This window comes from Stegodyphus dumicola, chromosome 6 (genome assembly GCF_044657685.1).
Source record: "Stegodyphus dumicola isolate Sdum_Otavi_A_Nest chromosome 6, ASM4465768v1".
Taxonomy (NCBI): Eukaryota; Metazoa; Arthropoda; class Arachnida; order Araneae; family Eresidae; genus Stegodyphus; species Stegodyphus dumicola.
In genome coordinates, this window is record NC_140773.1 from 27,514,748 (window position 1) to 27,542,464 (window position 27,717).

General features: G+C 32.8%; 1 protein-coding gene across 7 annotated transcripts in view; it reads right to left on the minus strand.

Annotated features, from left to right (window-relative positions):
• Positions 1–27,717, minus strand: part of LOC118194156 (epithelial sodium channel subunit alpha-like) — a 120,687-nt gene that overhangs the window by 13,709 nt on the left and 79,261 nt on the right. For all 7 annotated transcript variants that reach the window (XM_035365351.2, XM_035365349.2, XM_035365353.2 and 4 more), the window contains 4 exons: positions 24,120–24,218; positions 14,101–14,200; positions 4,898–4,979; positions 2,829–2,877 (listed from right to left, as the gene is read on the minus strand). In XM_035365351.2, the coding sequence (XP_035221242.1) occupies positions 2,829–2,877; positions 4,898–4,979; positions 14,101–14,200; positions 24,120–24,218 (330 nt within the window). The remainder of the gene's footprint in view (positions 1–2,828; positions 2,878–4,897; positions 4,980–14,100; positions 14,201–24,119; positions 24,219–27,717) is intronic.

Sequence of the window (27,717 nt, forward strand, 5' to 3'; positions counted from 1 at the left end):
GTTTATTTCCATTTGCAAATTAATCCTGGTACCTCGTGTTGTTGAGTAAGGGGATAGATCAGTTGATCGCAGAGTGTATGCTGCATAAATTGCTAATTTTCTCATTTCACTTGTGGTGTTTGCAGGAGTTTTTATTCTGTTAGTGAAAAAGGATATCTTCCTCCGCGTTTCATTATTGTTACATCTATACCTATATATTTCTTATGCATTTCTAAAATTCTTCTTTCTTTTCTTGTGTTACACTGAAAGTATGGTTCTTTCTTTCTATAAAGGCTAAACTTTCTTTTGATTGCGACGAAATTATAATTTGTGGAGAGTCTTCAGTAACCGAATATATGTTGCTTGTGATAGTATCAACAAGATTGGTTAGAGACATCATTTTGGCTTGAAGACGGTGGGCTGAGCAATACTAGTTGGTAGAGTGCATTTACAAAGCAGTGAATGGTATATTGAGTTAACACTGGACTTGGAATTATGAAGTGTAGGTACGGAAGCAGAATGAAGCTGAACAGGTGAAGGTTTACATACATACAAAGAAACTAAGCAGAAGGTTTGCAAGAATAAAAAATACATCTCGAATAGTCAAAACGCAGATTTTAAGCAAGGCATTATATACACTCACACATGATATTAAATATTAGCATAATGAAGGCATAAAAACTGCTTTGCTAAAAGAAAACTGAGCAAATACTGGCATGAAAAAATGAACTGTTTAAATGTAACGCTAATTGATGCTGTTTATTATGTTAACAAAGATAAAACAATTAAAAAGAAAAGCCGTTTAAAATACTAAAAAATTAGGACTTTAAGTGAGAACAATGGAAAGCAAGATTGCTAATTTAATGTTACAGAAATTCAAAAAAGTCCAGAAATTAGACTAATTTGTATACTAATTAATTAATTAATGGGGTATTGTGTAATAGATACAAAAGGTGTTAAACATGTGAGAAGAATAATAGGGGTGGAAAAGGGACGCTGCAACTTAAGGAGGCTGAGAAAACTGAGAAATTAAAATTGATTAATTAATTAATTAACTAATTAGAGGAGTAAATATTACATGTGAAAAGTTACATGTGAATGAGTGGAGGGAATGTTCATTAATTTAAAGTTGGTTTGAGAACGTTACTTTAATCAGAGAAGGAGAAAACTGAGACATAAAATGCAATAAAACGCGGTGAAAAGTTTATGGAAATTGTAGAAGGAGGACACTTGTCAAATAATAGGTATCAAGGTAAGAAGTGTCATGCAAAACAAATTAAGAAACTGGTGTCCGCCGATAACATCGCGGCAAAAACATCGCGGACGATAACGTCGCGGAGAAAACAACGCAAGGCAAAAACTTCGTGCTACAAAACATCGTGGGAGAAATCATCGCAAAGAGAAAACATCGCAGTCCTAAAACATCGTGGTACAAAACATCGTCGTCGAAAATAAAGCGGTTCAAAAACTTCGCAGTTTAAAAACATCGTCGTCGAAAATATCGTAGTAAAAAATAAAGTATCTACAAATCATCGCATGACGATAACATCGCAGACATGCTTTTTCCATACATGCTTTAATAACTGTAAATGAATATTCCCATAAAGATTTGCGAGCGCAAAATGTAAAGAAGGATAATTTTTACTTTCACATTTTTTATTAACTAATAAATTTTTTCTGAAAACGTAAGAAGGAAACTTAAGCATAGAAAATTAAAGGCAACTTATAGATTATACTTTTCACAAAAAATTACCAGTAAAAACTTTAAAAAAAATTATTTATTAATGGCCTTTGTTAGTTAACTATGTCGGTTTAAAATTCTATTAATTGCTATAAGTTGCATTAATTTGCTATGCTTAAGTTTCCTTCTTACTTTTTCAGAAAAATTTATTAGTTAATAAAAAAATGTGAAAGTAAAAATTATCCTTCTTTCCATTTTGCGCTCACAAATCATTATGGGAATATCCATTTACAGTTATTAACGCATGTTTGCGAAAAGCATGTATGAAAAAAGCATGTCTGCGATGTTATCGTCAAGCGATGATTTGTAGATACTTTATTTTTTACCACGATATTTTCGACGACGATGTTTTTAAATTGCGAAGTTTTTGAACCGCTTTATTTTCGACGACGATGTTTTGTACCACGATGTTTTAGAACTGCGATGTTTTCTCTTTGCGATGATTTCTTCCATGATGTTTTGTAGCACGACGTTTTCGCCTTGCGTTGTTTTCTCCGCGACGTTATCGTCCGCTATGTTTTTGCCGCGATGTTTTCGGCTGTAACCGAGAAACTATGTTAGGAGAAGCGGAATGGGGAGATAAAAAAGGAGGTTAATTAAAACAATCAAAAGATTAGTAGTTGAACAGGGCCTAAACTGGCTGAAATATGTAGAGATAAGATTTTTATTCCGTCAAATTTTTTAGAGGTACAATCGGTAATAATTCCTCTTTATTTCTATTGAAATGTCTATGAAAAGAGAAGAATCTAAGGTAGACATATGCGGAAATATAGCAGTGCTTATACCCATAGCATAGTCACACAATGAGAATATGCCTTGATTCTTTTGTAAGCCTTTTAAATATGTCAGAAACTTATATTTTATATAATTTAACAACTTTACTTCGAAACTAACATGGTATATAATCGAAACGAAATCAGTTTCTGAAAACAACTGCATCGAAATTTATTATAAAAATGCTTAAAATGAATATTAACCAAACACTTGTTTTTAAACATCCTTTCACTTGCAGATAAAAATATTAATGCAGTAAATATGAAGCTTTGCATCCTTTGCTACAAATTTTTTATAAATTAAAAAAAAACTTAATATCAGTAAATATGCTTACAAATTCTCTCTCATATCTTTCTTGAACTTCCAAATAGCGTTTCGTTTTTCTGAAATAAAGTAACATATGAACAAAATAATATAAAATATTTTCAGTCCATTTTTTCTCATAAAATATAGCTATAATCTGCATTTAAAATGTAGTACGTAAGAGCTCGAGTCATGCCACATTCTAGGATGTCGAATTATATGGATTGGAGCTTTCTAGGATATGTAAAATTAAATTTGTTTTACTTCATTTAGGTGTTTCAAAATTTTTATCAGTTTAATTTATATAAAAATTGAGTAATGTACAGATAATTTTTCTAAAAAGATTTTAATTTAAACCAATATATGAACAATGAAAAATTAGTTTACATAATTCAGCAGATATTTAGGCTGTAAATATTAATTTTCATTACTGATTTATAGAGATCTCTTTTATATGTATTCCACTTTACTAATGAAAATCACAGTTTGGAATTCCAGCTTTACCAAAAAAAGTAAACATTTGTAAATAGCTCAAAGAGAAACATTTAAGTTAAGAAAATTATCCTTTATACGCTAAGGTTACCGCAGATTACCAGAATTCACAAAATTACCTATCTATAAGGTAAAGTCTAAAATAGTAACACAATTCGTAACTGAAATATTCAGCTAACCGAATACACAGACTGCTCAAGTATAGTCATATTTTTAATATTTTAATAGTGTAATAATCCGAAGTGTTTAAAAATTTCCGGAAACTTTGAGAAAAAATCGTTTGAAATTAAAACATTCGTTTTCAAGGAATATCTAAAATATCACCAATTTGGTGAAAAATTATAAACAGTCGACAACCTGGAGCAAACCATTTCACAAAGACCGTGAAAATGTTTCGACGGGAGCTAACGAGAGTGTATTTCGACAAGACAAGAGATTTTCTTTCCTTATCTGAGGTTCTGAATTAACTTTTAATTCAAACTTCGGTCAATTCAGAATTCTAAGACATTTAAAATAGTGCCCGAAATAAATACTTGCAATCATAATAGCTGACCACAAGTTCAATTAAACGACAATATATAATAAAATTATTACACAAAAATACATGAAACATCAAATAAATAAATGAATAAAAACAATACAAAGCACCAAAAAAGGCATAAAATTAAAAAAAAAATAACATAATTATTTATGAAAATTTGCAGCAAGTAAAAAAATAACCCTACATACATCTTTTGTTGTTCGGTTACTCCAAGAGTCATTGCTTATCCATAGCTGACACTTGTACTGACAAATGTACGACTATGTACCTTAGTTAACTGCTTTTAATTGCGTGATAAGTTAAAAGAGCTATTGAAAGTGTATTTCCGTAACCCTAGTAGCGCATGTCTTAACAAAGCGCCGCAGAGAAGTTGCAGTGCTGTTGCGATAAATTTGATAGTTTTTGACCGCGCAGCGAACTCCCGAAATATTCTCATCGCATCTTGTTAGTTATAGACTTTGATGCAACTTCGTGATACGTCCGTCCGTTTTTACACATGATCATCCTTACTCATAACTTTTCACCGTTACTTTTGGAATGAGAACGGAATGTTAACAATTCGGAGTGTGCACAAGATTAATTTTATAGCTTTTTATTATTTTATTTCATCTGAATATATCAATTTAAATATCGTGAACGCATCTAATAAAAATAAAAATTTTGAAATATTAAATTTAATTAGTATTTAAAAATACATTATAAATAAGAATTTAAAACTTTGCTAGAATTATTCAATATTCAATTTTTATGAATAGCAAAGCGAAATGTTTAAAAATCGAAGTAATATACTGTATATAGAAAATACGATAACTTTTTCTAAAAACGTTGTCATATTTGTGTTGCAATTAAAGAAAAAGCCGGAATAAATTAACTACGCTTTAACAGAATCAAGAATTAGTAGAATGAGATTCATCCTGCATTTCAAAATGCACATTTCTAAAGAAAAGTAAAGTTTAAATTTAAAGGTTTTTGAAAAAATCCATAGAAAAAAACTTAGCTCAGTTTTTCATATATATTTTTATACAAAAGCATATACAATTAAAGAGAGGACAAAATGTAATACATACAAACAATTATCTTTACACTTCTCAATACATTTATAAAGTTTATCAAGCTCTTCCGGATCGAAATCAGCACTCATCATTTCCTCTGAAATAAGCAAAAATAATGTAACAATTTAATTCCAAAGGGCACGAAAATTAATACAAATAATTAACATAAATTCTAGCTGATGATTTTCAGACCCTTTTTAACTTCATTTCATTAGTGTGTTCATTCCTGATAAATAAATATTAGGTAATTGTAAGGATCACAATAAATGCTAATGAAAACCATCATAGTAAGATATCGTTACTTAAAGAGAAATGGAAATGAATAGATTTTCTGATAAGTAGGTAAGGTTTTCTGAATGATTTTCGCAAAATTAAAAATTTATTGGCACTCGCTATGCTTTAAAGGTAAGCGATCCTAAATAAAATTCAGCGCAAAATTCTGTAAATATGTGGATTAATGTAAGATGAGTGCTGGCAAAAGTGGCTAGAAAATATATTTTGTTTACCCCAGAGTTTCTTAAACTGTGGATCGCGACCCCAATTAAGGTCACGGGACCTGCAGTAGGGGGTCGCCAAAAATTTTAGCAGTACTTCTTACACTTATTACAATAATTTTACACTTACTTATTACAATAATTTTACACTTACTTATTACAATAATTTTACATTTACGGAATACTTTTACATAATGTATCTGAAAATAGATAAAGATAAGGCAATACAGACAAAGTAAAAACGGAAACATTTCGACGCATTTTTTTTATAATAGAAACGTTCATTTTACTTTAAAAATTAAAGTCAATGACCTAAAACTGCAATAGTATATTACAGTACGGAGTAAAGGAACTGATAGTTTCACTCACGTGTGTGTCCGATTTGCTCAATGCTAATGGGGTCCCCCAAAAGTTCCGTAAGTATTAGAGGGTCCCCACACCAAAACGTGTAAGGAACCCTAGTTTAGCTAATATCTTAAATACATTATGAAGTAATAAATACGTTCACCCTCATTAAATTCCTTAACAATCATCTGTGCAAAAGTCGGCAGTTAACAAGAGTGTATTAAATCTCTTTTCTTTATAGCGGCCCACCAGCGGAACACTGGTAGTTCGGTCCGAGGCTCGAATCCCACGAACGGGTTGGTTGCATGGGCGTTTTCGTAGTTTTCGCCATGTGTAACGTGTATATGAGCCAGTTTTCCTTAGAAAGTCCTCCACGAAGGCATCCCTCCCCATAGGCAGATAGCCCTAGTGTACTTTGCCATAATTAAATAAACCAAACCAAACCTTTATAGCGATCACCATTATAACGTCCGTTTTCTTAAGGATGCGAGGGTCCATTATAGCGATGGTCAAAACTAGCCTTTTTAAACTGTCTTGCAACAGATAAATAGCAAATGTGTCTTATGTAAGATTTTACTTACAAGAAATTCAAAATGATATTCTGAAAGCATATTTCTATAAAATGTTTATATCTTGGACTTTCAGTGTCACACCAGGCAATGAATTTCAGCGTTAAACAATCAATTCTTACTGTGATATAACGTAATGAAAATTAAAACTGAATACTTGTTAACAGAAGTATTGTACAGATACAATAATTTCATTGAAAAAAAATTTCAAATTACATACAATTGGAAACAGGCACACGCGCAATGATTTTTGTGCTTTTTACTTCCTTGTACGAAGTAAAAAAACTATTGTAATCGCGAAAAATTTAGAGTATCATATTTCGACGGAAATATCCCTTTTAATCATTCCCAAATCTATTTGGAAGATTTTTTTGCATAACATCTGTACGTATGGAATACCTTTTTTCTCCAAAAATGGAATTGTAAATTGGATTCGAAAGGGAATATTGCCATGATGTCTGTACTTACGTACGTACGTATTTTTCTCGCATAAATCAAAAGCGATTAGCCATAGAACGTTGAAATTGTATTCATGGGACTGTTATAATATCTAGTTGTTCAGTAGTATTAAAAGTTTGTCGGCCTTTATTTTTGTAATCGTTGGTGGTAGTCATATACCTCCAACTGCAGAAGTATTTTAAATGATGAATATATTCATGTGCTTGAAATGTGAAATTAAAAAATAATTTTCGGCAAATAGCAAAATCTAGCTTTTAATGCCTCTCCCGGTTCCTATAGTTACTTTTGGTAAAATTCTACAAAATAAAATTATAAGAAGTTTGAATCTCGTGTGACAAAAATTAACCATGATATTTAATTTAAAAATTTGCAATTTTTGATGTCACTTTCAACTTGCTTTGAGGGATACGTTTATTAAGTTAGAATATTTCGAGGAAATAAATTTAAATGAAGTGCAGCAAAAATGTGTATAACTTAATAAGCCGTATAAGAATGCCATTTCTTGGCCACATCAATTTTTTTATTATAAAGAAGATCTATAAATACGTTGCATTCACATATCAAGAAAAATGTGATCAGTGATAGTAATGGATTTTGTTAATCTTGCCTATTGTCTACAGTTACCGTAAAGGTTTTAAATTTAATTCTTTGCTAGAATTAAGACAGAAATTTTTTTTCTAAATACTTATATTTAATTATATTGTTATTTATATCTGTTTAATATTATGATAATTAATTTTAATATTAGATTTCGATAAATCTATATTCTGAATTTTATGAATGTAACGTTTCGCAAACACATGTAACGCAAGGGTTGATTTTTCATTTTCCTGGTTCTCATTTTCCTCATATTATGCATAACTATTCAACAATAAAAGTTTCGGCACTCTTTACTGTTGTAAATTGCTTAGAAGGTTTCAGAAAAAGCTGTTCAAGCGTTTTATTTCATCAAATATTAACTCTGGATTTGTGCTTCCGGTTATTTGTATTTAAAATCCAAGCAAAGAATTTTATGAAAGCAATTACAATAAAAAAGGATTAAAGTTCATTTAGTCAGCTAATTAGAGAAAGTTTTTTAAGATATTAATTTTTATGCTGTCTACTTAAATCAATATGTGTTAATAAGGCAAATATAAAATAATTTCATACCTTTACCTATACATGTCATATCTTTTAATGCATATGTTGTGAAGGTATTCGAGAATCAAATTTACTTATTTAGATAACTTTTTATTTATTTTTACTAAGCGAATTTTATGAGAGTTTACTCAGATTGATTGTAAAAGTCTAAACAAAGTTATTCATTTTGATATTTAAAGATTCTGCACAGTTTGGTACCTGGTGGACTGAGCCCTTGTGTGACATCAGTACAAATTAATTTCCTTAGAAAGTTTTTCTCGAAAGCATTCCTCTTCACACAAATATATCTCACATGATTTATAATTAATTTATAAGGTATTTTCTCCCTCCTTCCAGCATGCCTTCGTGGTGTAACGGTAGCACACTCGGCACGTATTCGAGAGGTCTAAGTTCGAGTAGTACCGGTGAGGGCACTGCTCATTTTTTCACTACTCCAGTATAAAAAAAAAAACTCTAATGACTCTACAAATAGCGCTCGAACTAAAATGTGGTGGACAATAATTCGTCACTACCAGGATTTGGCAATGGACACCCAATCCCCAGGTACCCTTTAAAAGAGGGAGTATATAAGGTATTTTCTTCCCCTTTCCATCATGCCTTCGTGGTAAAACGGTAGTACATTCGGTGTGTATTCGAGAGGTCCAGGTTCGAGTCTTCACGAGAGTATTGATCATTTTTTCTCTACTCCTGCATCGAAAAACTTAATGAGTCTACAAATTAACCAGTCTGTTTTTTAGTATTTGTATCTTGAAATTTAAATTTTTATGATTAATATTCCTGCAACATATTGACGTGAAAATCCTTAAAATGATTACCTTCTCTTAATTTTAGTTAAAAATATTTTTCTGCTGACAGTATATTTTTACATTAAAGAACATCATATTTACATAAAAAGTGTTCTTATGTTATGGAATTTAGGAGCCACAGTATGTTTCAGAAGATGCAAGTCAAAATCTATTGCAATTATAGTTTAATGTTATTTAATTTCATTTAATACTGTTTAAATTGAACATTCGAAAATTTGAAATATTGTTCATTTATTCCAAATATAGTATTTTATTTATTTTTGAAACTTATGATAAGCCTTCTCCTAGCAAAAATCATGTGTATTAATTCTATAGCATAAGCATAACTAGTCTGCTAAAATATGTTGTCACTAGAATTGTATTTTAAAACTATTTTATTCATTTTGACTTCTCTGTTTGTTTGTTTAATCAACCCTTGAAATTAATTTTTGACCACCTTCTATGGTTCCTATTTCCTTGAAATGTTTCACATAGGTAGAATGATAGTACAATATTCATCAAGAGTTATTTTTAAGATCTGCAAATGTATTCATTTATTTAGCTTTGAATTATTTTCCTGTAGGTTTGTTTAGCAGTTCCATTTGCGAGCAGATCAAGAAACAATTTTCAAATGAAAAATTTTCTTAATTCCCTAAATAGTTTGTCAAACGTCACTGGATTTTAAAAAAATCAATTTTCAGTATAGTAGCTAGTTTTTTGTCTTTCGATGACCTCTGCTACACTGATTGAATGAAATAAATTTTCTACATTCAATGGCAATGATTTTCTCTATCATTTACAGGCTATAAAATATAAAACAAATGCTTAAAAACACTTCTTAATTTACATTGTTTTAGTTAAATGCAGTAAACGAGTAAAGATGAAATTTTAGTAATAATAATATTCTCTGTCATATGGGAAAAGTTCTTTTTTATAACTCAAATTTTTTACATATTTTATTACTAACAACTGAAGAATGTTAATAACATTACATTAAAATATACTGTTATTTAATAATTAAGGTTTGAAAATTACATATGGAAAAGAGCAGAAAACAATCAGCATTCATAGCGACTTAATTCATAGCTTTCTCCACAAATTATTGTAGCCCATCAGCGGAGGAGCTGTAAAGGCATCGATCAGTCGTAGTTCGCTGGCTAGTTCGATTCGATTCCAGGCAAGTTCTGTTCGATTCGATTCCAGGCGAGCGGGCTGGTCGCATTGACGTTTCTCGCATGCAGATGATAACGAGGATATATGACAGGTTCCCTCAGAAAGCCCTCCAAGAAAGCATTCCTACCTTTAAGCTTATAGATCTATTATACTTTGCCATATTTAAAAAATCTGATGTGGTATACGTGACTTCCTTGTACGATCTGTTAAATTGCACACATTTATTTATTTATTTATTTATTTAGTTTTTTTTTTTTTCTGCATTTCATTTAAACTTATTTCCTCGAATTTCACTAGAGATATACTTCTCCAATGAAACACCAAATATAGTCAAAAGCAATTGAAAAAGATAATTTTTTCAATTAAAATCAGAGTTTCTAGTCAGAAAAATGCAATTCGGCCAAAGGGAAGAAAGACAAAGCAGTTGGTGCTCGAAGTTCTAAAGTTCACTTTTGGCCCCATTAGTAAAGACACTGAATTTGGTGCACCAACTGACTTAACTCACTTTACTCTAAAAGTTTCAAATGCAAACAAATAACCGTCACGTTAAGCTTACAGTCACACACACGTTTAAAGTTTTGGTAAGTCTATGCATATTAACTAAAGGCATAAAACCTTAACCAGGATATAGGCAGAGCTCACCGAACCGAGTGAGAGGGTGGGTATATATATATATATATATATATAGACAGATAGATAGATAGATATACACTGAATAGCAATATGCAAATATACAGATGGCAGTAGTATCGCGTAGAAAATATACAAATGCGAAGTGCTTTGGCAGGGCTTTTATTTCTGTTCAAGTTATTCATGTGAAGAGGCTTTGACGTGATTATGGCCGCACGACGAGAATTAACAGACTTTGAACGCGGAATGGTAGTTGGAGCTAGACGCATGGGTCATTCCATTTCGGATAATGAAGGAATTCAACATTCCGAGATCCACAGTGTCAAGAGTGTGCCGAGAGTATCTAATTTCAGGTATAACATCCCACCATGGACAGCGCAGTGGCCGACCACCTGCACTTAACGACCGAGACCAGCGACGTCTGCGTAGAGTTGTTAATGTTCACAGACAAGCAACACTGCGTCAAATAACTGCAGAAATCAGTGTGGGACGTACTAGCGACGTGTCCGATAGGACAGTGCGGCGAAATTTGTCTTCCTTGGGCTATGCCAGCAGAAGACCGATTCGAGTCCCTTTACTGACAGCAAGACATCGCCTGCAGCGACTCTCGTGGGCTCGTGAGCATATCGGTTTGTCCCTAAACGAATGGAAAACCGTAGCTTGGTCAGATGAGTCACGATTTCAGTTGGTAAGAGCTGATGGTAGGGTTCGAGTGTGGCGCAGGCCCCACGAAGCCATGGCCCCAAGTTGTCAACAAGGCACTGTTCAAGCTGGTGGTGGTTCCATAATGGTCTGGGCTGTTTTTACATGGCATGGACTCGGTCCTCTGGTGCAACTGAACCGATATCATTGACTGGAAATGGATACCTTCAGCTACTTGGAGATCATACAGCCATTCATGGACTTCAGGTACTCAAACAACGATGGGATTTTTATGGATGACAATGCGCTATGTCACCGGGCCACTATTGTTCGCGATTGATTAGAAGAACATTCTGGACAATTCCAGCGAATGATCTGTCCACCTAGATCGCCCCACATGAATCCCATCGAACATGTATGGGACATCATCGAGAGGTCAGTTCGTGCCCAAAACCCTGCACGGTCAACACTTTCACAATTATGGACGTCTATAGAGGCAGCACGGCTCAATATTCCTGCAGGGGACTTCCAACGACTTGTTGAGTCCATGCCACGTCGAGTTGCTGCACTTCGCCGGGCAAAAGGAGGACCGACAAAATATTAGGAGGTATCCCATGACTTTTGTCACTTCAGTGTAGATATACATTCTTTTAAGCATTTGACGCATTTTGCTTGAATGGAGGCATAAGGAAAGTTATGTTTTTCATATTTTTCATTAAATGTTTTCATCATTAATTAAACCTCTCAAGCAGTAGATTTTATTGATTCTCTTTTGGCATAAATTAAAGTTCACAAAAAGATAAATTATGGAGTAATTGAGCCAGTCCTTGCATTAGGTTATATATAATTCGACTAAACAATTTATTTTTCAAGTATGAATAACAAATTGATTCATTAATTTTTGTTTTAGAATTTTCCTATTTGTTTTAATTTGTGTGTAATTAGATTGCTTTTGCCTATATTTAGGTAGGTTTTTGTACTATTTTTAAACATTCGTATATAATTTCTATTTTTGTTTACTTTGAGTACGAATGCATGTAGGGAAAAGATCTGAATATTTGAGACCGATTAGAAATTTGTTTTAAAATGAAGGTTTAGTATGAAAACAGGTTTTAAGTCTCAAATGATTCAGAGGAATGAAACATGTATTCAGAACTCATTAATCAACTTGGTTTAAGTCTTAAAAATACTTTTCCCTTGAAAAGTTCTGTTTAAAGCGTTAAACAGAACAGAAGATTAATAAAAATTATTTTGGTATTTTTATTATGTATCATGTTTTGTAATTCTTTAAAAAAAATTCATTTTTCATTTTAAATTTCATTTAATGATTCCGTTTTTGAAAGTTTTCTTCATTTTCGTTTATTCAGTTTAGTAACTTTTACCCGGCGAGAAAATGTTAGACTTTCATATTTCTGGAACATAATTTTATTAATTTTCGTTCCGAACTTTACTTTTGATTATACATATATATGTTTTGTGTGGCCCATTTCAGTAAAAAAATGGAAATGTACAACTAGATATTATAGCAGTCCCATAGTATACAAAATTTCAAGGTTCTACGGCTACTCATTTTTGAGTGAGATACATACATACATATGTACGTACAAACGTCACAAAAATGTCCCTTCTGAATCCATTTTAAATCCATCCTATTGGGAAAAAAGTGTCCTTTATTTTGTCCATATGTAGAGATGTCACTCAAACACATCGTTCAAATGGATTCGAGAGCCGTCAAAATGCCTATTTTTTGCTGAAACATGATATACAAAATTTTTCACGATTATAGTACTTTCTTTACTCCGTTCAATGAAATAAAAATAAACCAAACCAAATGTTACAAATTATTATTTCAGAAACCATAAAGGCCATGCTCAGAAATGTAAAGGTAATTTTTCCACATATCATTCAAAATGTCACTCATATTATTTAGCATCCAAATGTCGTTTGAATATAAATTCTAATTTGATCTTAGGTTTTCGGAGTGGTGCTGTTTTCTGAAATGTGTACGGATGATGCAGTAATTACTAGTTAAGCAAGTTATATCGAAACGTCTCTGAGAGTTGATTTTGTCTGAGAGCAGGCAGCATAAAATCATTTGTAGCCAATTTTCTTATTTGTTATTAGAGACGCTGTTCATTATTCGAGATCTTTCTTGTTCACAAAATGTGTTTCGTAATCCAGAAGCACTCGTAACTGAACGTTTCAAAGTAATTGCTAACTTCTTTACAAATTTTGGGTATAATGGTTTAGAACTTTTTTTATTCAATTTATTAAAACGTAAAGCATATTTTATAAATTTGGAAATCTGATCTACAAGAACTTGATAAAATGTGAAATTTGAAATTGGCAGGAAAGAGTTTTCATAAAGTTGTGTACTTTATTTTGAGAAACCTCAAAGTTGAAAATACATGTTCAGTAACAGTTTGAAAAAATGTAGAGACATTAGGTTAATTGGAAAAGCCGGAGAGATGAACCACCGAACCACGGACCTCTGGAATACCGGCCCAGCATGCAGACCACTACACCACGAAGGCACGCTAGGGAATACCTTATATACTCCCCCTTTTTAAAGAGCGATTGGGATTTTAGAGCGACTGGGAAGCTAAAATGTTCAAGTACAGTCTGTATTTTAACATAAAGTGTACGCATAATTTTAAAGAATTCAATTTTTTTCATTTAATGCAGATTTTAAATTAATTTCAATTAAAAGCTTTTTATCTTAAAAAAAGTTTTCTCGATATTGTTCTGATTCTCATGCAAAGGATTCTAAATTTTCGAAATTCGAAAAATTCGAGATATTAAACAAAGTTTTATTATTGAAATTCGAGAAAAACTAAGGATTTTTTTACCTTTAATACCAACGATATTGTCAGAAAATTAGACTGTACATTTGATGAAATTTTAAAATGTAACTTTCTGGCAATTTTTATGCAAATAAAAATAGAAAACATATTTTCAGTAATGCCATCACATTTACTTACCATCAGAACATATTCTTGTTTCTGTCGGGTAAAGAATGAAGCTCATCGTGCAGTTTAATTCCTTCAAGGAAAATTCAAAAAAACATTTCTGCACGCACATCTAAAAAACGGAATACATAAGTTTTCTGAACAGGAAATTTTACTTTAAAAACAGAAAAATTTCCTTTAAAAATTTATGGAAAATAGCCCTGTTTTGCTGAATTACACAGAGGGCTATCATAGAAGACTGGAAAAGGAATCATTAAACAAATTTATTACAAATTTTAAAATAATATTCTATCACGCCCCCATTCTACTTTCTTTAAAAATTACATGTGAAAAATAATTGTATAAAGAAAAACCACAACTTGGGATCACAGACAACTCGGTTATATTCCGTTTTGCCAAACCATAAGAAATTCTTCCCCGCAGGAAGTTAATTTGCAACTAAAACAAAATAATAGGGGGACCGGAAAGTAATGTCGTTTCGGCGCATGTCGACAACAACATGCTAAGGGCAGAAGTGGAAGCAAATCCATGTCAAACACTCTTAACCAACCTTGGTCGACCATCCAAGAACATTTAAAGCAGAATGGAAAAATAAGCAAAGCAGGGGTTTGAGTCCCCCATAATCTGTCCGAAAAGAACAAAGCCAACCTATCCATCACATGCAACGTATTGCTTCAACGGCACCATACAGAACTGTTTTTTGATCGTTTGATTAGTGAAGACAAAAACATAAGTCCTATATGATAATCCAAAACTCAAAAGGCGGTTTTAATAGGGGGTTACAAAGGGCTTACATCTCGAAAAGGCGCTTCTGGGTGTTTGATGGAGTATTGGCAGAATTGTTCATTTTGAATTGCTGAAACCTGGAAAAACTGTTAATGTAGACCTTTATTGTAAACAATTGGATCTAGTGAACCAATCTTTAATCGAAAACTATCTGGCGATTGTCAGCGGAAAAGGCATCATTCTGCAACACGACAATGCAAGACCGCATTGTGCAAGACGAACAATGAAAAAATATAAGGAATTGGGATGGAAGGTACTGAATCGCCCACCATATTCGCCCGATATCGCACCCTCGGAATTCCATTTATTCCGATTCCTACAACATTTTCTTAGTAACAAAAAATTTGAAAATTTGGATGATGTCCAAAATGCCATCTCGAGATATTTTACTCAAAAACCAATTGATTTCTATCGGTCTGGGATTGAAATCGGCATACTAGATGGCGAAAGGTTGCTGATAACGAAGGTGATTATACTATTGACTAAAAAAACTTGTTACAAATTTATTCGTTTGAATTTAATGTAAGAAAGCGGCATCACTTTCCGGTACCCCTATTAATAGTTAATATTCTGTTAAGGGAACACGGTATCTTTTAAAAAATGTTTTAAGAACTTTGATCTACTTTTTATGAATATTATTAAATGGTTTTGTAAGAGAAAATGAATTTAAGCTGAAAAAACATTTTGGTCAGTATTGTTTATTTATTTAAAATTTTCTGAAGAAAAATTTAACAATTAAAATGATTTTCTTCTCCTACAATTTTCAATGTTTTTCCCTCAAATTTTTATTGTATTTATTAGAGTGTTTTTAATAACTCGATTTTGCAATTGAATTAGTGTCTGAGAAGAAAATAAAAGTATATTTTTGTGTAAAATTTTGAAAAAATATGATCTCACTCACATTTTCACTTCCAATAATTTTTCTTTTCGGTGTTTTGCAAAACCCATCTTTTTTCGATTAAGTATATAATTTTAAACAAGCAGTAAAAATATTAAATAATTTAGTTCAAATCTACATAAGTTTTAAGACTTATACAGATATGATCTAACAATACAGAATTTATGAATGAACTTATACAGGATTATCGAGAAAATACAAACTGAGAAAACGCAGATTAAAGAATTCATTACGGCTATTAAATCATTTTAAATTTCTTAAAAATTTTATTGCTGAATTTCAATATATATATATATGTGTGTGATAAAAACAAATTTGGAAGTAATGACGAGCAGAATTTTGATGGCGTAGAAGAGTTGATCCATAATGAATAGGAAAATGAAGGCGAAGGCAGACTAAATCTTTCTTTTTTATTTCACCAAATATGTTGTGGCCACAAACAAGTTGGCACATTTATTGTGCCTATTCCAAAAAGTTTTACATTTCAAATAAATTTGTAGCAAGAAAGAAGCAGCAGACAAACGGCAGTCCAGCTAGGCCAAAGAGTTGAAGGCAAGTGCGTAATGTTCAGGGAAAAATCTTAAATCAGACTTAGTTAGTTTTGGTTCTCAATGCATTTTGATTGGATAGTTAATATTCCTGTACAATTACTATTGGCTGCTTAAGTTTTAGTTCCATTTACATCACCAGAATTATGTATAGTCATATGACGTGTGTTGTGACCACCGTTAGGTAGCGCTGAAGCGCATAACTAGACTTTGTACTTTTTGGCAACCTTATAGTTGCGCTCTATTCTAAAGAATTGTAGCAAGAACCGACTGAGTCGGTAACAATGATTTGAAATCTCGTTTGAGAGTAATTTAGAACTTAAAATTTTGTAAATAAATTTTGTATATCGTTTTAGTTTGTGTGCTGATGATGTTCACATATTGAAGTGACTTTATTGAACCGTATTTTGCACGGTAAAATTATGACTAACCTGCATTTGAAGCGGATTATTATGGGTCCTACGCGACAGGACTGAAAAAATTTAGCAAGTAAGCGCATGCTTATTTATAACTTGATTTATTTTGATATAGTTTAAAGTAATGAAAAATCTTGAAAAATTGAAGCGGAAATTCGCAGTTTTGCGTACCGCTACTGCAAAACTGTTAACAAAAATTGAAGAAATTTTAATGAAAATGTCGGAATGAACAAAACATTGATCAGTTAAATGTTCTCAAAGACCAGCTAATTGAAAAGTATTATGGTCTTAAGCAACTTAAATCTGAAATCGAAAATCGTTTAACCCTTGAAGATATTGAATCCGAAATTGAAGTTGTTGAGGATTGCAATGGAAAAATTATTGAATGGAAAAATAGAATTACTCGGTATTTAGATAAAAATTTGAACTCTAACCCTCAAATTAATTCTCATGATTCTAGTGTTTGAAGTACTAAAATTAGTGTTCCTAGTAATAATACTGGACCTAATTTTATGAAGCTTCCAAAGCTTACAATAGAAAAATATTATAGTGATTCTTGCTTATGGCTTGAGTTTTGGAGCCAGTTTTCAAATGCTATAGATAGTAATGAGCATTTGACCCCAGTTGATAAATTTTGCTATTTAAAATAACTGCTAGGAGGAAGTGCAGCTAATGCTGTATCTGGGTTTTCATTAACTAATGAAAATTATAGCTCTGCTATCGTCCTTTTGAAAGAACGGTTTGGTAGAGCCGATATCGTTATTAACGCCCATATGAATAAGCTTTTAAATTTGAATCCGGTAAAACATTCTTCTAACTTAAGAGCTTGAGGGATCTCTATGACAACTGTGAGATTCAGATTCGTAATTTAAACTCTTTAAGGGTTGCATCTAGAAGTTATGGTCATTTATTGCGCCCAATTTTACTTAAACTGATTCCGTCAGATACTGCTTTGGAATTTAATAGAAAACGCGCCAAAAGTTCGGACTGGGACATTAATGAACTAATATCCTTTATTAAAGAAGTAGAATCACGTGAAGTTACGATGCATTTGAATAGTTCCGTAAAGATATCTCATGAAAAACCAGAAAAATATAGAAACCAAAATTTTAAGCGTAATATTCCTTCAGCATCTGCTTTGTCAACTAGTGTTAAGAATAACTGTTTCTTTTGCAGCAGTTCAGAACATAATACTAATATATGTGAATCACTTTCGATTCCTGAGAAGCGTAAAAAACTAAAGAACGAAGGGAGGTGTTTTGTATGTTTTAGAAAATTCCATATTGCTGCAAAGTGTAAATTTCTAAATGAGCATTGTAAAATATGTGGTAGTAAGTTTCATAATGTTTCGATATGCATGAAACCAAAAGAAAGACCCCCCTGAAGTTCCTAAAAACGAAAGTGATGGCATAGTAATTTTCGTTTCTCAATGTGAGATTAAAAACTCAGATTCATTTAATGAAGTGGTATTGCAAACATGTTGCGTAAAAATATCATCCGATTTAAAGTCAAAAATTGCTTTATGTCTTTTTGACAGTGGTAGTCAACGGACATTTATTACAAAAGAATTAATATCGTATTAAAAAAAACCCCAGTTGTAAGAAAGGAAAAATTGCTAGTATACTCTTTCGGCGCGCTTGAAGCTAAGCAAAAAATTTATGACATCGTCAAGGTTGCATTACATTACAGAACGTGAAAATTCCCGAGCGAAATATATGCATTGAGGCGTTGGTTACAGATACAATTTCTCCTGCGATGATTTATCCACCTAAACAAAACATAGATGTCGAAAGCAAATTAAAGAAATACGAGCTGTCTAATTAGAATACGTTATGTGGCTCTCCTATACATTTATTGATAGGCGACGATTATCTCTGCCAAAAAAAACATTCCAGGCGCAGTAGAAAAAATAACAAAGTCGCTTTTCGTATGTGAAAGCTTATTTGGATGATCGCTTTGTAGTTCCGTTACTAATGATGAAAAGCGAAAAAATAAAAATGCGTCCGTTTTCAAGTTAGCTGTTGCGAATGGAGAAGAGGAAGATTTAAAGAAATTATGGGACCTTGAAGCAATTGGTATTAGTGATGAGGAATTTTCGAAAATAGATAAAGAAATTATTAATAAATTTGAAAACGATTTAAAATTCGTTAATAACAGATATGAAACGAAATTATTGTAGAAGGACAGTAAGGAAGGGTTAGGGACTAATTTCAAAATAGCAAAGAATCGTTTTTTCGAATTAAATCGTAAGCTCGCCAAAAATGACGATCTTCTCCAACAATATGTTGTTACTGAATAAAAGGGAAATAAGGTAGTTGAAGAATGGTCAGATAATGACGTTTAGAACGGTTATTTTATGTCGCATAGACCCGTTAGGAGGGATAACTCAGTGCCATAAGTTGCACGTTGTACGGGAGCACTGGGAAAAGTGTTTAACTTAGACAGGTATCTCAAACGCGCACTTCCTCGTGAAACGTATACCTGTAAAAGGAATAAATCTGAATTACTAGCTGTCTGCGTGCTATGTGGACTAAACGACGTTTCTCCTTATAAACGGTGCATCCGAAGAAGCACAAAAAACATAATTTCGAAGATGCCACTAAGCAAAAAGAAAAAAAATCCTGTTTTGAAAGATAATGACAATGATTTCCCCTCTCTCCCGAGATCAAAGAATAAAGAAACTCCTCAGAATATTGCCTGGTGGAAAGCTGAAAGAAAGGGTGATGATCTTTCTTTTTTCGAATGGTTTAAAAACATCTTATTCAAAACGAAAGAACTCCTACGGAAATTTAATGATTCTAAATCATTAATGCAGAAGATAGAAGTCGGCATGAATGCACTTGATTATTTTGTCTTACTAAACTTTGATTTTAAATACAATCTGCATTTGAAGCAATTTTGAATTTGCTTATGTACAGTCTACATTTAATTTTACTATTTCACAGATGCTTAACTTACATTTCCTCGTTTCACTCTTCGAAGTCCCGACAGCCTAGAGGATAAGTAACTGAATTACGATTTCTTATTTCACAGAATCGGGTTCCGAACACGTTACTTAATTTAATCAAGACTTTATTCAGTTTCAATTTGTTACTTCTTCATCTTATATTATTTCTTTATTTTTTCCTTCATGTATAGTACTTGTATTTTCTAGCACGGTATCATAAACTTTCCTGATAACTGCTGCAATTCTGAACATTCCATCGTCCCATAGTTGATGACACTTTTGCTGAATTTTGAACTGCTTATAATTGCTTTTCCTTATGTGATTTCTTCATTGTATAAACACATGTCCTTGTCTTTGACGAATAGTGCGATTCAATTTCACCTTTCACACTAAAAACGGCCTAGAGGCATACATTGATTTACTAATCAAAACTTCCAAGAAGCTGATGATAGCAACAAGAACATTCCAAGTTACCAGGTTGAACCAACAGTCGCTACACTCTGCTACTTAGAGAATCCAGAATTTCGTTAGACTTCCAGTGGACACAAGTGAATAAAGAGATGCCTGAACGAAGGCACCGTAGACAGCTCTGGCAAACGGAAAGCTTTACGAAGTGTCAAATTCCAGGCTTACGTACAGTTGGTTGGTCTTCGCGTCGTTTCACTGCTGAAGCGCATATAAATATTTGCATAAAATTCGGTGTATATGGATCGACGAAGAAAATGTACATAGACTCAAAAGGCCAAGTCCATTTAGATATACTACAGAACCCACAAATGAACGCATACGAAGAAAAGCGGTAACAGCCCTACAGTCGATTACTGTGGACATTTAGCCTAATGTATAGGGAATTTTGAATGCTCTAATATCTGGAAGAACAGTTTCTCGACGTTTGGCTGGAAGCTCCTTGCACACAAGCCACACTTTGCTAAGACTGCCATTAACGCCCAACCATCGACATGAAAGACTGCGATGATTTTGTTAGCGAGATACTTGGACATCATAATGGCTCAACTGTTCATTCAGCAATGAGCCTCAGTTTTGCTTGTCTAATAATAGTCGCTAGGTGAGTCTAGAGGCGTCGAGGACACAAAGCCAGTCCGACTACTATTGCGGAACGTCACCGTGCTCGTCACCATGGCATAATATTTTGGGGTGCCATCAGTCATAATAGCAGATCATTAGAGGCACATGCACGGCACGACGATACGTTTATGAAGAACTGCAGTCGGATGTGCTATCTTACCGTCAGTGGTTGCAAAATAGTTTCTTCCAGTAGAATCAGCGCACATGGCATTCGTTAGCCGACAAGCCTTGCAGCATGTTCTATTGTTTTCTTGGCCTACGATGTTCTCTGATCTTTCGACGTACGAGCATATCTGAGAGGTGATTGGTCAGTGTTTATCTGCTCTGCTGTAGCCGTTATCGAAGGACGAACTTTGGAAGAGGGTTCAGAGTATATAGGCTTCCATCCCTCTGGACACTGTGCGCATACATATTCAATCTGTACTTCTTAGGGTTTCAGCTTTTGTCTTCTCGAGAGGTGATCATATATCTTACTGATTCCCTGTGTATTTCAGCACATTATAAATTTATCTTTTTTATAAATAATATCACTTATTTAAGTATGCATACTCTGCCTGTGTATTAACTGACATCATATTCCGCCCAATCGTTTTTGGTTCTGTATTTTCTATGTCGGGCAGTGTATATATCTGAAAATTTACGAAAAGGTAGTAAAGTTAAATTTGGAACTATGAATTTTAGGAAGTTTTAATATACTAATGGCCAGTCGTAGGAAAAATATAAGAATTAATTTTGTTCCACACTTTATAAAATTAGTCAAATATGTTGACGAATTGACAAACATACAAATTATTTATCATAAACCAATTAACCAAATGGTAAAGGCGTGGTGCCCGTCTTCCCCGTTCCTAAATCCTAAATCTTAAGTTATTTATCAAGAGAAATTGTATAAGATTCTGATATTAATCCTATTGAACATGCTTGGAGTACTCCTAGGAGAACTATTTCAATACGCCAACTTCCAGCCAGAACCATTCAGGAGTTAAAAACTGTTTTGGTGGAGAAGTGGAAGCGACTTCCGCTGGCACTCTTGAACTATTTTGTTAATAGCATGGTTACAGTTTGTGCATGCTGTCTGTCTGAGGCGACTACACATCCTACTAGCCATAATTTCACTGCCATCTTTCAACCTCAAGTTTGGAGAACATTGGACTCTTGGCCATAACTCATGCTAATGAGTGGCATTTTCATTGTTGTTTGTACACATTATTGTCCCACAATAAGCTATATCCATACGTAATTTCATTTATTTCTATCCAGTATTTCTCGAAATATTTAGGAAAAAGTGTTCCATCTCTTAATTTTGTCCACCAGTGTGTTTATCAAGAAAAATTTTAAAGGGCATTTTATTTCCAAACACAGTGATAAAAACAGTTTAGACAGTTAAAACTATCCCAGTGTTATCTGTACAATTAGATAACTAAACTGAGGAAGAAAATATGCAGTCTGAATGAAATAATGCATGATATTTTGTGCAGAACACTATAGTCTGCATTGATCTACAGTAAAATCAACAACTGTATAATTCGTTCATCAGTCGTCATCAGTCTATAAGAGGGTTTCTTTCTTTCTACAGATTTATTATACATATTAAGTCAGTAAGACAATGAAAAGAAAGAGGGTGTTTGAAGATTTTAGAGAAAATGAAGCAACATTTTTTCGGGATTTCTGCTTTACGAAAGGACAGTGAGAGGAAACCGAAATATAAACCATGAACCAAATAATTCAGAAAAACGTACCCAGCTGTTGTACTTACTAATACTTAGACATATTAATATAGTATATTAGATTAGTTTCAGCTAATCTGATGAAGAGAAATTCAAAAATATAGCTTTGATAAAAGTTCTAGAAAAATTCTGATAAGCAGTTTTGAATAATACATTGCAGTAAATAGCGGAGATGAAGCGTAAAGTTATTCTGGTGACTTAAGTCTTTAAAATAACAAGAATAAACGTTTGAGACTTTTATTTTTGAGTTGTGATTTAAAACCATTCGATAATAATCTTCCGGGTGAACAAACCAGACATCCACACTTTTTAAGTCATGAAATGCCCTGGAATTTTTTTCCGAAATAATTTTTATAGTCTAAGGATTATGAATAAAAAACGTTAGTTTTCTGTAATAAATTGTTAAACAGAACTCATTATGTGTTCAATCCATGTTCAAGCACATGCTTTATAGCAATTTTACCGCACTTAAAAAATATCAATCAAAATCTAATTCTGATAATGAAGTAGAATTATTTCATCTTCTTCTAAGCACCTAGAGATGTGTTTTCCAAGGAAAAGAATCAAGGTCTGCCTTACCTAAAGAACGTATGCTGTCAATTATAATTAAAAAACAGTAATTTCGCAGAGCTGTTAAAACAACTAAACTACTCTAAAACAATGTTAATTGTTTTAGCTAGATAAATCTACTGATTCACATTTAAAATTATTTTCTTTTACTTTCCATGTTTATAAATTAAAGATTTGTTATTTTAGCTATTTAGCTATGCTATGCTTCTTCTCAAACAATCTTAAACAGCAAGCAAATTTTGGAACATGAACTGTTAATTGTAAATTCTCCACCTTATTACTCCAGCTTTGATCATTAGAATTTTTAGCCCAAAGAGGCAGTAGTCCAAAAGAACTATGAGTGTCAAAATGACATTTTGCTGCGTTTCACTAAAAACGGCGAATCACTTTTTAAATTGTTGCCTTAAATATTATCGCCCTGTATTATGTTTAAAGAAATTAAATAATGAAAAATCTTCATGAATCTATCGTATGTTTCTCGCATTGTGATAACACGATGGTACACGATGGAGCCATTATTTTGAATAACGTAATCCTCAACCCCAACATGGGCACCTGATAGCCCGAATTTTTAATTTGAGATTTGTTTTAATATCTAGTTAAAATTTTGTAAAACTTTAACGAATTTTTGATTAACAAACTCAACGATTTCAAAGTGAGCAATGACAACATTGTATAGAAAAAACTTTTGCATCTTCAATGCGAGACACTGTCTGTCGGAAATTCTAAAGATATGCTGTTTTTAAATATTTTGTGATATTGCTGTTGAATTGAATTTTATGTGGTTGGAGTGCGAAGAAAACTTTCTTAAAAAGCACACTATAGAAAGTTAAAAAATAATTGTTACCGCTAAGAATTAAAGGATAATTAAAAATCAGAATTTTCTTCAAGATTTATTACACAAAAGGAATGCAAGAGACAGAAAAGAACATAGGTTAAAAAACAATTTATTACGCTATTTTTCACTTCTCTGTAAATAAAACTTATCATTGTCGGCTAGATACATTAGAAGTAATAAATATATTCTACTAAAATTCTTTAATTATATCCTACCTTCTTCGACCTTGGACCAATCCTGTTGTTTTCAAGCCAGTCTTCAGTGTAATTTGTGCAGTTCGTTTTATATGGTAATGGCAATAAGATTTCTCGTTCCTGAGAAAAATGACAAAAATTAATTACTAACAGTGAATTTTTTATTCAGAAAAAAATGATAAGCATATAAGTATGCAATATATTTTACAAATATTCCTATTGAAACATATTCCGGAAAGAAGCAGTACGCTATGTTTTAGGGTGATAAGATTTCGTTATGTTAATGAACGTCACTCTTCAAGCAACAAAGACGACTCATTTTTCGTTTGTGAAACACCAAAAGCAACTGTTAAATGCAGTACAAAAACAAAAAAACACAGAACGACGAAGATTTACTTTCTTTTCCGAACGTCAACACACACATACACACTCTCTCTCTTTCAAACTAGAATTCCTCTCACAGTTTAAATTCCTCCCATTCTGCTTTGTAGACTTGAAGCCTCGCCTTATTTGATGGAGGAGAACAAATGAATTATCATGATACCAGTCTGGCTTGAAGCCATGTCCTGGCCTGTCAAAGCTTTAACGACTACAATGACTTAAAAGCTACAGCACTTGCAGTCAAATGATTTTTATAAATATACCGTTATACCTAAAACTTCCACCTTGTTACAGATACCAGAATGAATTTTGGTTTACCAAAATCAAAACGTCAAATGCCGGAGATGTTAATTTTTATACTTATAGCAGAAATAACCAAACTTCATATCAGTACGAGTCACATTTTTAATTTTTGTTATTTTATAAGGATTTTGAACTTTAAACTATTGTGATTGCTTAAAAATAAAAACAAGTAAGTCTTGCTACTGTTGCTCTATATTCAGGAAAGTATATTATTAAACTTTTAAGTAGTAAGCTAAGCATTTTTTGCATTTTTTATGGTTTTTAGCGCTCTTTCTATTTAAATTGTGAATGGATGTTAACAGAAATAAATTGAAACGGAAGAAGCTGTAGTAGCATTTTTTTAAAAAAAGGTAAAAGCCATTTTGCCAGAATAAAGAAGACTATAGTAATTTAAAAAACTAAAACTGCGATTTCTGCTCTCAGTTCTCATTCACTCTGCTCGCATTCGTTCGCTCTCAATTCCTATGAATGCAAATGCCCATTCGCGTTCATTTGGAAAGCATAAGATGGAACAGAATGCTGCAAAATTTGCACTTCCAGAATCAAACATAAAATAAGCAGCCTTCTTACCAGAGATATTTACGCAAGGATAAACACAAGTCTACCAAAATGCATTACAGGATACGTTTCCTTTTAATTTTATTCATTTATGGATTTCATTTATTCCACATGCAAGTTTCAAATATATACATAATATGACAGAATTGGTGGTCTCAAAATTTAAGGGGATATAGAATATGCCGAAAGTAACGAATTTGTATCATAATATGTTGTAGAATATGAAACATTAACGCGGAAAACAGTGCATAAAACATAGAGAAAGGAAGACTCTTTAATCATGGATATTTAAAAGAAAATTTGCTTGATATTGTAAAAGAATTTTATGAAATCACCAACCTCAGTATGTGCCAACCGCATCATCAAGCTCAATATATATTGGATTGGCGTTTTAAGTCAAAATTTTGTGAGCAAAATAAAATATTTTGACAGTGCGTTTTACAATATTCGATAGCGAATCATGTTCTCTACAAAATAGTGTGTTTAGTTTACAGGAAGCATGCACTATAGTTCTTCTAAGTCTATAGTGTATGCTTACTTAGGGAGCATACACTATAGACTTAAAAGGACTATTGAAGAATTATCTTCCAGACTTGTGAAACAAAACAAAAGCCAGAAGTAGGATGTATAAAACCCTTTTTATTAGAATACAAACTTAACAATTTACACAGCTTGGCTTCACACAAGCCAAGCACTTCTGGCTTAACAGAAATACGTAAAGATGAACAAATTCAAACTTTGGTAGATTATCCTACCGGCTCACGGGATAATTTAACGCGCAATCAAGCTCTGGTTTGTAGAAAACCAGTGATTCAACACCACTAAATCAAGTCGTTCAGAGTCACACGGCACAACATGGCCTAGAATAGGCAGACACGCTCTAAACCTAACTTCCAAAACTCATGCTTAAATAGCACATCTTTCTACCTTAATCTGAATAAACGCTCGCTGTCTCATTTAAGCATCATTGAAAAGCGTGGATGAAAAGAGAGTATTAGGAAAGTGCTAACTTAAAATTAACTATTAGTTAAAAATAAATAGATAAACCTCACAAGTGCTGAGATAGTTTCTATTTTTTCATGTCATTAAAATGTAGTGTTAAATAGACAAAAAAGAGCATTATCGACACCTTCTGCTTTTTGCGTTTAATCGAAATGTCAGAAGCCACAGAATTTGCTCGACAGATTTATGAAGTATATGGCAAAGAAGTGATGCCTCTTAGAACGGTTCAGATTTAGTTTAAACTGTTCAAAGACAGGGATTTCTGCCATCGAAACATTGAACAGCTTGTTGAACGTTGGGAAGAACTACCAACAAGTATATATTATTCATTGATTTGCTATTTATTTTTGTGGAAAGCCAAATTAAAAAGAGTCAGAACTTATCGGCCAACCTAGTACATCAAAATAACGTGAGTGATTGGGGTGCACTTTGGAAAATGCCCGGCATGACACCTACAAGGTACGCCAGAAAAATTTATACACACTTTGAACTGTCACATAAAATTTATTATCATACCTACAAGGTTAAGTTTATAAAAGAAAGTAATGTTATGTTTCCTCAATATCTGACAGCAGCCTCAACGATCATGCTGCGCAACCAGTTAATGCCAAGAGGATAACATTAACATAGCGGGTTTGTTATGACATATCTTATGGCATATGTTTGAACTTCCAAGAGCGGAACCAGGTTATCATATGGTACTATGGTGTAATGCTGTTATCACATCTATAGACGCGCGCGCTTACCCGGGACAATTCCGAGAAACGAGATTCTAGTAGCACGGCTTTAAGCGGCAGGCTTCCGAGAAATGTTTCGTCTAGCTAGGAGGAACGTGTCCCGGCTCCGAGCAACATTTTAAAACTTTTCCCAAAATGTTCCGGCTGGAGACGTGTTCCTCGAACGTTCAGCCAATCAGACGAAAGGTCAGCTTCTGAAGGATCATGGGTAACTTTCAATATGGCGATGGGTCTCACTGTGAAGTGATGGATGGTGGAAATAGAGGCCGATTTAATTATTGCTGTTTTGTTGTAATACAACTGCCTGAGTCATTTTTTAAATGTGTATATATTCATTAAATATATAATCGTGGAGATTTCAGAGTTGACATTATTTTACGACGTTCTTGCATTTCGGATTTGTTTACAAATTGTTCGTAGCCAAAAGTTCGCCAAATTTGTCGCATTTCGTGCTGATCGTGTATTATAACACTGTTATGTAATAGAATTTTATTTCTTAAATTTAAGTTGAATAATTTTTTAAAATCCGTTTGTATATGCGTGGCTTTTCTCCTAATTACTTATCTTTTAAATTGTTAACTGCATAATCAGTGACACATTTTAAACAGCATAAAAGATTCATAAAAAAGAAAAGCATA